The sequence below is a fragment of the Lithobates pipiens genome, unplaced genomic scaffold (assembly GCF_037356315.1).
Source record: "Lithobates pipiens isolate NorthernLeopardFrog02 unplaced genomic scaffold, aLitPip1_a1.2 Scaffold_18, whole genome shotgun sequence".
Classification (NCBI taxonomy): domain Eukaryota; kingdom Metazoa; phylum Chordata; class Amphibia; order Anura; family Ranidae; genus Lithobates; species Lithobates pipiens.
Window position 1 is genome coordinate 55,745,283 of NW_027507758.1, and position 12,320 is coordinate 55,757,602.

Here is a 12,320-nt window from a genome sequence, read left to right on the forward strand (position 1 = left end):
CACAATGGAGGTACCACACTACTGTGCGCTTTGATGGTACATTTCAGTGAGGGAACGCATTTAAAGTGATTGTAAACCCCTTCATATACCCAGTGAAGTGACTGGCCTTGGTTGATACACCGATAAAACAAATCCTTCTACACGAGACTTCTCTTCTCTATGTAGCCGTTCAAAGTCAAGAATAGATAACGCTTGTCTGAGCTGTCAGAAAAAAAAAAAAAGAAGGTTACACACTGCAGAGCTCAGCAAGGAGAGCCCTGGGAGCCGACCGACTGGGGGGGGGGGGGGGGGGACGACGACACCCTTTCACACAGGAACAGAGCTGAGGTTGTCAATCAGCTGGAGCTCCCTATCCTGTCACCTTTTTTTTTTTTCTTTTGGTGTCAGAAAAACTTGTCAGACTTAGTGCTCTTAATTGAGACAAGTACACACTATAGAGGGCTATGCTTTGTTCATTGTGAAGCGGCTGCCCCAGGATGACATTAACATGCAAAGTAACATGTCAAGGCGCTTTTGTGTTTACACAACGCAAAAGGTGTGAATGTAGCCAAATCAAGAAAGTTTGCACAAACAAGCTTGCACTTTTCCCCACTGCCCCCTGGTAAATTTAAATCTGAATTCCAGGAATATCAGACACTTTCTAAAATCTGCCAACTTACTATGAGTTAAGTCCAATGAGGTGCATGCACATTGTGGACTTGTCTCTTATTTGCATCGGACGGTTTTACTGAGCACGACTAATACAGCAGTCACTATATTCCATCACTCCGATGGGAAAGACGCTGCCCTCTCCTATAACAGCAGCTTTGCCCACCCCCTCCCTTGCCCATTCACAAAAGCTTTGTATTTTATGAATGTGTTAACATCAAAGTTATTTGTAATTGGGCAGGCGGAGGGGAGGGGAAGGGAGGGCAGAGTGGCTGCATATGACCAGACAGTCGTATACAGCCACTCGGAGAGCCAGAAGTCTAGCCAAAGCCATTGGATTGCTAGAAAAAAAGTACTTAGAACCCACAAAAACACACACACACACACACACACACACACACACACACACACGTTTTAAAAAAAAAAAAAAAAACAGAAGCCATAGAGAATAAAACGGTGGGTGTTGCATTTTTTTATGTCACGCTGTATTTGCACAGCAGTTTTTCACACTTTTATTCAAGAAAAAATACTTTATTGCACACAAACAATATAATATCAATTTTTTTGGGTAAATATTTAAAAACGATGATTTTACGCCAAGTAAAACGATACCAAACATATCGCACTTTAAAAAAAGCGTATGCCCATGGAAGAACGACAAACTACAGGGCCTAAAAAGGTTATAGGTGATGCATTAAAAGCCTTTAGCTCACCGGTTTGACGTTACACAGGAGGTCTGGAGCTAGAATTATTGCTCCAGCTCAGATTCGCAGGGGTACCTCACACGTGTGGTGAGATCGTCGTTTATATATGCGTGCGGGAATTACATATGCGTTCGCATTTACATGTGTGCATGGAGGGATGGGGGCACTTTAATATGTTTATTTAAAACTGTCCCTCTAGTTTGTTGCTTTATTACTATCACAAGGGATGAACAACATCCCTTGTGATAATATGGGCCATGACACGTCCTCTTCGTGGAGAGATATGGGGGTCCATTAGGGCATCCTCTTCTGCCACCGGTAGAAGTGATCAAGTGGCTATATAGCCACTCAAAATCACTTCTACAAAGAGAATCTCAGGCTACAAATTTTAAATACCAGGATGATGCCTGTAGCTCCAGGCATCACCCCAGCACAGCCAATTAAACCCCTGGATGTCATGAGGTCCACCCAGGAGGAAGTAGTTAACCACTTCAGCCCCGGAAGAATTTACAGCCTTCCTGACCAGAGCACTTTTTGCGATTTGGCACTGCGTCGCTTTAACTGGACAATTGCGTGGTCATGCGACCTGGCTCCCAAACAAAATTGAAGTCCTTCCCCCCCCCACTTAATAGAACTTTCTTTTGGTGGTATTTAATCACCAATGCGGTTTTTATTTTTTGCGCTATAAAACAAAATAGCATCAGTTTTGGGGTGAAAAAATGCATTTTTTTACTATAATAAATATCCCCCAAAAATATTTAAAAAAAAAAATCTTTCCTCAGGTTTAGGCTGATACGTATTCTACAAATTTTTGGTAAAAAAAAAAAAAATCAATAAGTATGTGGTTTGTGCAAAAGTTATAGCATCTACAAAATAGGGGATATTTTTAATTGCTTTTTTTACTAGTAATGGCGGCGATCAGCGATTTTTATCAAGACTGCGACATTATGGCGGACAGATCAGACAATTCTGACATTTTTGGGACCATTGGCATTAATACAGCGATCAATGCTAAAAAATTGCATTGATCACTGTAAAAAATGTCACTGGCAGTGAAGGGGTTAACCACTAGGTGGCACTGTAGGGGTCAAGTGTATCCTAGGGAGCAATTCTAACTGGAGGGAGGGGCTGTTTGTGACACATCACTGATCACCTCTCCCGATTACAGGGATAGCTGATCAGGGACCGTGTCACTAGGCAGAAAGGAGAGATACTTTACATTAGCATCTCCCCATTCTTTCTCACCGCGAGACGATCGCCGGCATCCCCGCAGACAGAGTCCGCAGGACCCACGGTCAAGGAGTTCCCGACGGGCGTGTGCCTGCAAGTACCTCTTAAAGGGCAACATACAGGTACATTAATCTGCCTATAAGTGCCCTTCTGCCACAGTGAAGCAGTTAAAAATTCTGTATTAGAGAACTCTGGGCTAATTTTTAATTTTTTTTTGGGAGAAGATAATGCTGCTGTCTCAATCCCTCTAGCAGAAGCATCATAGCAGTGTAAAAAGACCTCATTCCAATTTTCAGGCTCAAGGCTAGCAAGTCTAGCCGGCCTCTAATTCACCGACTGCTCCCTATGGTTGAAGAAGTTTAAGTTGCGACATTTATCAGTCTGAGTGCTCTGCTAAAGGTTTTTGGATGCTAAAAAGTAAACACGCTCTTAAGCTTAAAAGCTTCAGCGCACCATAATATTGAGAAGTGGACAATTCATTTAAATCCCCTATAATAGTTTCAAAGGCTACGTTTATGAAGCAGTGAAATCCATTCACTGCTTAAGGCCCCTTTCACACATGCGGATGGTATGTCCGTATTTCACCCATCCGTTTGCGGATGAAATACGGACATACATGCATTCCTATGGGATAATGGGTGTCTGCGGATGAACATCCGCAGACACCCGCTATCGTCCGCCTCCGCAATTGTCCGATTCTGCAGACGGAGGAAAATCCTATTTTTCTATCCATCTGCAGAGCGGATCGGATGAACACGGACAGACGGTCAGTGCTCATCCGATCCCCATAGAGGAGAGCGGAGAGCTGTGAGCAGAGACCGCCCTGTCCGCCGCCGGCTCAGCGGGGACAACGGAGCGATCCCCGCTAAGCAAGCGGATCATCACGGGGCGGATCATTACTGATCCGTCCCGTGTGAAAGGGGCCCAAGTCTCCAGCATTCACAGAGGAGATCTTTCTCCTCTGTGTGCCTGTTTATGAAGCAGAGTAGATCGCTTCACCTTCGGAGGAGTGAAGTGATCTGCAAACATTTCAAACAGAGGAGAGCGGCCCCCGATACGGGAATCTCGGGAGACTGTTCAGCACCAGAAAGTCACAGAAACACCCAAATGTCAGTTTTTTTTAAGTAGTGATAAAATTATCACCACTCAGTATACAGAGAGACAGCATGGTTAATGTTGATAAAACAATATAAAAAAAAAAAAAAAAAAAATGTAATATATATATATATATATATATATATATATATATATATATATATATATATATATATATATATATATATATATATATATATATATATATATATATATATTACACACACAAATATGACAGGTGGACATGGTTACAGACAGTGTTGGGGGGTCTGAACGAGGTAGAAGTTATAAAACTTCCTCCTTCCCCTGGGATTCCCTCTTCACTCCCAGATTCTCCACCTCTGAGTTGGTGAAGGGGGGGGGGGGGGGGGGAGGGGTGAATTCTGACAGATGGCCAGTGAATCGCTGAAGTCGCAGCTTCATGAACTGCCCGTTACTGTGTCAGTCAATGAGGATTCTCAGTGTGCGCAGATCGACGCGAAAACATGTTCAAAAACTTCTCCCCCGATTATATGTTTTTCTTAAACTGTTTATGGACTGTGATCAGCGGCAGTCCTGGGGAGGGGGTTACCGCTGTTCACTGCTTCATATAAAAAAAAAAAAAAAAAAAAAAAAAAAAATCAAAAATAAAAAAGAAGAGAAAAAGGAGTCATCGGTGGCATGCTGCCATTATAATTGTAAAGCCATATCTTACTAATTCTGTGTCAGGGATTGCACAAGCATGTCATGTCAGACACACCTGTAAACTGATCACCCATCATAATCTTATCTTCTAGACATAAAGCTATGTCTATGTAGGTACACAACCCAGAATCCCACTGGCTCCTAATCTTATTTTACAGGTAACAGCTGCTAAAACATAAACTGATGCTTGCCAAACCAAGCTCACAGCAAATACTTAACTCCTGAAGTTCCACACTGAAAAGAAAAAAAGGGAGCACACAATAGCCAAATATTAAAGAGAAACACTGCAAATAACTGGTTTCCATAGTTTGTTAGTATAACATAGCTGGAAAATGTCCATAAAGCAGGTATTCAACGTGCCCACATAAATTACAGATGGCATCCAACCTTTCTAAAGTTTTTATTTCTGGTTTAATATACAAGTTTGGGCTTGAGCTACTGAGCTCTGTAAACACTTGTTTTGACAAAATGCAGCCAAGAATAGACAAAGCTTTAAAAAAAGTGTACCCATTTAGTTCTAATATACACACACACACACATTTTAGATTCCACAACAGACTTTCTATATTTCTCATTAATTTAAAGCTATATTAAAACGCAAGAGCAAATCCATTTTACGTTGCTGCTTACCAATTCATAGATGCGATGGCTGCATTATTTTACTTTTTAGGTCCCCTTTCTTCCTCTGGTGATCTGGCCAGTTTATATGGACCAGTTAAACCATTCAACACTGACAGAGGGGGAACAAAAACAAACTGCAAAGTATAGCGTGAGCTGGGGTTTGTCTTTAGTTTGTTAGTGCTTCTAAATCTGCTAATACATTTACCACTACCGTCCCCTCAAGACTGACAATGCTGCTGTGCCCCATCCTCCAAAGTTGTCTCTCACTAATACAGGAAGTGTGTTACTGGCTAAAATCACCAGATGAAAACAGATAGGAAAAAAAAAAGGAAAAAAAATGCAGCCATCACATTTAATGAATGGTAAGCCGCAACATACTATTCTGGCTTTTGGTTTAATACAGCTTTAAAGTGGTTGTAAACCCTTACAAACCACTTTGACCTACAGGTAAGCCTAGATTAAGGCTTACCTGTAGGTCCAAGAAATATCTCCTAAACCTACACGGTTTAGGAGATATTTACAAAAAGACAGGCACTGCTGTCTACGGCGCATGCGCCATAGACAGCGGCACACTATCGCCATTAGCAGCATGCCACTGATAACAGCAATATGCCGTTAGTGGTGGCTCCTGTGCGCATGTGCGGGAGTGACGTCATCGCTGCTCTGACTGAGTGGCCGGAGCAGCGATACCCGGAAGAAGATGGATGCTCTGTGCTACAGGGGACAGCGGTGACTTCGCTGGCTCGTGTGTCAGGCAAGTGACACAATGGGCTACTATGCGATGCATTGTAGCCCATTATGCTTTACCTTTGCAGGGAGACAAAGAGGAGGGTTTACTTCCTCTTAAAGTGCAACTGTAATATAAGTTCATAGGTGGTCCAAATAGTGACCTGGGTGTAGTTAGTTATACACTTTCAGCGCATTACAGAGGATAAGGGGGGCACTCTTTATATCTGGAGGAGAAGAGATTTAACCTCCACATACAGAAAGTCTTCATCACAGTAAGAGCTGCGAAAATGTGGAATAGACTCCCTCAAGAACTAGTTCAGGCCATGCTTCATGGTGGTTTTTCCATTCCTCTGGATCAAAAACGTGATTATAAGATTGTGTATCTGAAGGTTTTTTAGTTAATTTTTTTTTTGCCATTGGTTGAATTAGATTGACTGGTCTTTTTTTTTTTTCCAACCTAACTATACAAATTTGAGCAAAAGTGACATATACAATGCAGTCTGTCAAGGGCGTTAACACAAAGTATAGAAAAATAAATAAAATGGATTTGTCTTTGGTTCTACTTAAACATTTGCAGGAGAACATGCTCCCAAGGATCTCTGAGACCTTACCTGTTACCAACATTTGGAAAACTGGATGCCGAGGAGGAGTTGCATAGATTTCTACAGACCTCAGTAGGAATCCATGGTAGCACCTTACTCAATATCCAGTTCATCTCAGTGGTACTGATCACAGAAAAGAAAAGTCAGTTTAATCCACAGCCCATACATAGCTGGGCTTTACACATCAGAAACTCAGCACATTGCCTGACAGCTAGCATTCTTAGCAGGACAGGTTAGCAACAGCAGTCTACATTTTCCCTTTTCTTTAATGCATAACTTAAAATTGTGACCTTTTGGAAAGTAAGGCAATTCAATCCATGAAAATAAAATAGGGGGGGGGGGGGGGGGTGGGAGAACTATTCTCCCATCTGGAACTATTCAGAAAGCATCTGCACTCATTTTTTTCCAGCAGAGGAATTCTGTAACTTAATATCTGCCTTCCCTTCACTTTACTAGGACGGCTACAACACAAACCTAGCTGCAGGGCAGAGGAGAAAAGGGGAATTACATCGATTGACTCAACACTGACAACAATCAAATAAGTTGCCTTCAAGAAATTTGGTAAGGAAGTCGTTATATCAACATTCATTCTAAAACAAAATCTTTTAAAAAGGCTTTTATATGGCAAATGCTCTTAAACCCTTGACATCTCCCTGTATAATATCACAAAAAGAGCAACCATTATTTAAAAATGACAAAAAAAAAAAAAAAAGAAAGGGAACCATACTACCATAAACATTTTTTCCTGAGAACAATTCCATGGAATAAAGTTAAATCAAACAGTGAATTGCTACTATACAGGAAACCAGGCAGCTCTATTAAAGTATAATAGAGGGAAAAAAAATATTTTTTGGATATAGAGTGGAAATGGATTAGAAGACCTGATGGGTTTTTATTGCCATCTGTGCCCGTGTTATGCCTTGTACACATGGGCCGAAAATTGAATGAAACTAGTTAGTTCAGCAGAAAATCTGCCAACTTCTGGCCTGTGTGTACAGCTATCTGTTATGCAGAAGTCGGTCTCACAATTGGCTTCTGTTGAACGGGCAATGCTGGAAAACCAGCATCGGATCAGTGCGGGCAGCCAACGGCTGTGACCACTGATGTGTCCTGGCGGGGCAGGGAGGGTTCATCCCAGCCTGCTGGGTTGAACGGAGAGAAACTTCTGATGTGTACCAAGCATTAGGGAGATTCACCTTCTCCATTTGTCCTGCTTACCATCATCACTGAAAGTGAAAATAAAGTCCTAAATTTTGGGTCATCCCCAGAAAAGTAGTAGAGGGGAAATTTTCTGGGGATGGACACTAGTTCTGGGGATGGACACTAGTCCTGGTGACCTGCCCCCCCCCCCCCATGAGAGAGATTCCCCTTAATTTGCAGGGATTAGCTCTCGCCTTCTGTTTTGTTATGGGACAGGAAGTGAAATCACCCCAATGGGTTATACATACCGTAGTTAAATAAAAATAAACTGAAAAGGGGTTATAACCTTCCCTTAGAGCCTTTTCACACTAGCAGCGCGGCCATTTTAGAGGCGCTTTTCACCCCCACTAGCAGCCGAATAAAGGGTTGATTTCAATAGGCAGGGGCACTTTAGGAGCTCCTAAAGCACCCCAAAGATGCTGCTTGCAGGATTTTCATTTTTTTTTACGTCCTGCCAGCGCACCACTAAAGTGTGAAAGCACTCAGGCTTTCATGCTGGGGAGCATTGAGAGAGAGTGCATAAAAGGAAAAAAAAAAAAAAAAAAAAAAAAAGAACAAAAAAAAACACCCAGTTAATTTTCTCATAGTCTGACTAAAATGCCATTTTAGTTTTAGTCATATTTTAGATGACAAAAAATCTCCAGTATCCACCTGAACGCCCCCTTTTCTTGGAGCTCCAGCTGTCTGTTAAAGCCCCAGTCTCTATCAGCAAGCTTTATTTGCTGAGAGACGCAGATTCCCTCTGTCCGGGAGTTCTGAAAAAATGTCCTACAAACCACAAAAGAGGAACTCCTCCATCAGATTTATGTCTGGATGTGACGTGGTGAGCGTTTCCCCTCCCAGCAAGGTAGCAGTGCTTAGTGTGTAAAATAACGGCCTCCCCAGACTGTCCAGTTCCCTGCCCTGTGCACCCCCTCGCTCCCACTTACTTCCCCAGCCACACTTGCAGCCTGACATTGCAGCCAATAGAGTTTACAATTTTGTTTTATATTTTAAACTTGCACTTCAGTCAAAAAGCACGATTTTTGGTTATAAAACGTGGCTATATTTATAAAAGTTTTATATCACAACGGCTAACTCGGTGTCTGTGGTGCATGTTCAAACTTTAATACCATAAATAACTTTTCTAATTCTCTATTGAGATGAACAAACATTACAATTTATCTAAACCCATTCGATTTTAGTCAACTAAATGAAAATTAGGAATGAATTTTATCATAGTTTTCATCAATTGACTTGATTAGAATTTTATTTTCATTTAGTTTTCATCACTGAAAGCATGCAGCTGACTAAAACTATGATGAAAATATTTTCCTTGACAAAATTAACACTGCTCTATCCCAAAAAAAATTAAAAAAAATAAAAAGTTCAGCAGACAGTTCTACTTTTAACCATTTACCAAATACTTTCTATATGCCGCGGCAAGACGGCTCTCTTGCGCAGCAGCATGTACCTGGTACGTGATCCTGCACTTTGGGTTCTGGGGCGGGCGCCGCTGGCAGTGGGCTGCTGCTATGATTAGGCAGAGTGGGAGCTAATCAGCGGATACTGGCTAGGAAGTGGTTAACTGTGTGCCTGACCAGTGCTTTACTACTGTGGGGGAGGTGCTTGTACTAGGAGAAGGCGTGGCTCGGTGCCCCTGCTTAGCAGAGACACTGGATCCATGGCTTCTATAGCAATGTCTGCCGGCACCTGCGGATGCTTCGGTACACAGGCAGATCGCCGTTCCATCACTACAGAAGGCATGGATACTGTGTCTCTGCTAAGCAGAGGCACTGATCCATGCCTTCTAGTACAAGCACCTCCCCCACAGTAGTAAAGCACTGGTCAGGTACGCAGTTAACCCTTTGATTTCCCCTGATGTTAATTCCTTCCCAGCCAGTGTCATTAGTACAGTGACAGGGCATATTTTTAGCACTGACCACTGTATTAATGTCACAGGTCCCCAAAAAGTGTCTGTTAGTGTCCAAAATGTTCGCTGCAATATTGCAGTCCCGCTATAAGTCGCTAGTCGCTGCCATTACTAGCAAAAAAAAAAGTTAAATAAAAATATCCCATATAACTTTTGCGCAAATCAATATACGCTTAGGCCGCGTACACACGCGCGGACTGTTCGCCCAACTTTGTCCGTCCAACAGTTTCGGCAAACAGTCCGCTCAAACTTAGCATGGACGGACATGGCCACACACGACGGACGAACAGTTTGCTGAAACCGTGCGCGATGACGTGAACGGCACGTACGACGGGACGAAAAATACGACGTCCTATACACTGCATTATAGCTTTCGGCGTGAAAATCCTTTCTGAGCATGCGCGCAACTTTGTTTGACGAACAAGCCTACACACGGGCGGACTGTTCGCTCAAACAAGGTTTCAGCGGACAGTTTTTCGGAATTTCCGAAAAACCTTGTCCGTCCAACTGTCCGCTGAAACTGTCCGCTGAAAGCCCACACACGAGTGGACTGTCCGCCCAAACACTGTTCAGCGGACAAAGTTGGGCGAACAGTCAGCCCGTGTGTACGCGGCCTTAGAGATTTTTGTTTACCAAAAATATGTAGCAGAATACATATTGGCCTACATTTTTGAAGAAATTTGATTTTTTTATTGAATAGGTTTTATAGAAGTAAAAGAAAAAAAATAATAAAAAAATGCTGGTATGTTTTTGTTTATAGCGTAAAAAAGTAACAAACCATAGAGTTGATCAAATACCACCAAAAAGAAAGCTCTATTTGTGGGGGGGGGGGGGGAGACAAATAGTTTAGTTACAGCGTTGCACGACCACACAATTGTCCGTTAAAGTAACGCAGTGCTGAATCCAGAGAGGTTAACAAGAGATTTTACACACACACACACACACACACACACACACACACACACAAAAATAAAAATATGTGACACATAAGCTATGGCTGGTTGTATGGCTTTTTATTTACAAAAAAAGACTTTGGAAGGGCTCCATCATAGGATCCTGTGCAAACATCTGAGAACAGACGGCGGAGCACAGAACCAGAGAACACTTGCCCTGCAATAAGATTTGGGAAAATTATCTTCTCTAGAAATTTAATTACAGATAAACTACAAATGATGAAGGCCAGGATAGGAATTTAAGCCACTTGGCAAGCACTGAATACTAAATGCGCATAACTGCACAATGTCCATTATAGGCAGGCTGATCTATGGGAAACTGGATGGACATGCAAGTAAAGTGAAGAACTCCTCTAAATGACATCAGCGCTATAAGAAATCTGCTGAAACAGCAGTAGCTTCCCAGAAAGCGGCGGTCTCTGAATAGGCGTGTCCAGCATTTACTACATATTTATTGTCAAACTTTGTGTTGGTCTGGTTCCATATAACCAGTTCATATCATTACAGTGGTGAAGAGAGAAGTCATAGGTCATGTAAATGTAGCTGGCTGGCCGCCAATGGTCCAAGTTATAAACATTTCATTTACTGCCTAAGAGGAATATGAGTGGGAGATTAGTAAAAAGGGGTTAAAAAAAAATAAAAAATAAAAATAAAATAAAAGTGTGCTGTAACAAACAGAACTCATACTACCCCATGAGAATAAGAATTTGTTCAATGAAAGATTTTCAGCGGCTTCCCCTCACACCAGGTTCTGTACATACCAGATACAGAATTACACCAATTAGGACATCTGCTGTAAATAAGCCGAATTACTTTGTGTATAACCTGGAAGAAATTGCTTAAAACTGAACTCCAGGCATAATACAAAACATTAATGCAGCTAGATGTGTATCAATAAATGTACGTTTCTTGTAGTAAAACTAGAATGAAATATAAATATATATAATAAACACAAGGGAAGAGAGTGCAGAGAGGTTAAAGCGGGATTCCACCCTAAAGTGGAACCTCCGCTGATCGGATCCCTCCCCCCCACCCGGTGTCACAATTGACACCTTTCAGGGGGGAGGGGGGTGGAGATACCTGTCAAAGACAGGTATTTTCACCCACTTCCGGGCAAAGACTCCCGTGGGAGTCTACGCCATTTCCTGCCCTGCCGCGCTGTCTGCTGGGACACACACGGGTCCCAGTGACAGCGCGGAGATTTCCTATTGCGCAGCGCGGCTCGCGCATGTGCAGTAGGGAACCAGGAAGTGAAGCCGATTCGCTTCACTTCCTGATTCCCTCACCTAGAATGGTGGCGGCAGCAGCCGAGAGCCGAGCGATCGATCGACCTTGGCTGCCGGCATCGCTGGAACCCGGGACAGGCGAGTGTCCATTTAGTATTTATAGCTGCTGGCTTTTAATATTTTTTTTTGGTGGAATACCTCTTTAACTCCATCAGTTTGCTGCTGCTCTCTTTCACTGGGGGGGACTGAATCTGGAGGCTCCCACAACTAATCGCCTAGGGTTGTGGGGAAAATGCCCTGCCCCAAAGGGGGGGGGGGGGGGGGTCGGTATCTGGTTTCGACAGGCTTGATCCCTGGACAGGTAAGCGTCCTTATATTAAAAGTCCACAGCTAAAGTATTTGTAGCTGATGACTTTTTTCACAAACTGGATCTCCCATTTAAAAGCGATTGTAAAGGCTCACTTTTTTTTTTTTTTTTAAACAAAACACATTATACTAACCTCTGTGCAGTGGTTTTGCATAGAGCAGCCCAGATCTTCCTCTTCTCAGGTCCCTCTTCTGTGCTCATGGCCCCTCCTTCCTGACAAGTGCCCCCATAGACCAGCAGCTTGCTATGGGGGCACCCAAGCCGCAGCTGCCCTTTTTGGCCCCACACCCTCTCTCCCCTGACTGGCTGACTTTGACAGCCGGGAGGGGGGGGGGCTAATGGCGCCACG

General features: G+C 42.9%; 1 protein-coding gene across 5 annotated transcripts in view; it reads right to left on the reverse strand.

Annotated features, from left to right (window-relative positions):
- LOC143987137 (echinoderm microtubule-associated protein-like 4) overlaps positions 1-12,320 on the reverse strand; it is a 249,200-nt gene that overhangs the window by 206,237 nt on the left and 30,643 nt on the right. The window contains exon 1 of one of the 5 annotated variants that reach the window (XM_077485697.1): positions 6,323-6,350. The exons of the other annotated variants lie outside the window; for them this stretch is intronic. Coding sequence (XP_077341823.1) covers positions 6,323-6,335 — 13 coding nt within the window. The 5' untranslated portion in view covers positions 6,336-6,350. Of the gene's footprint in view, positions 1-6,322; positions 6,351-12,320 lie in introns of those variants that run through there. 5 annotated transcript variants of the gene reach the window in all.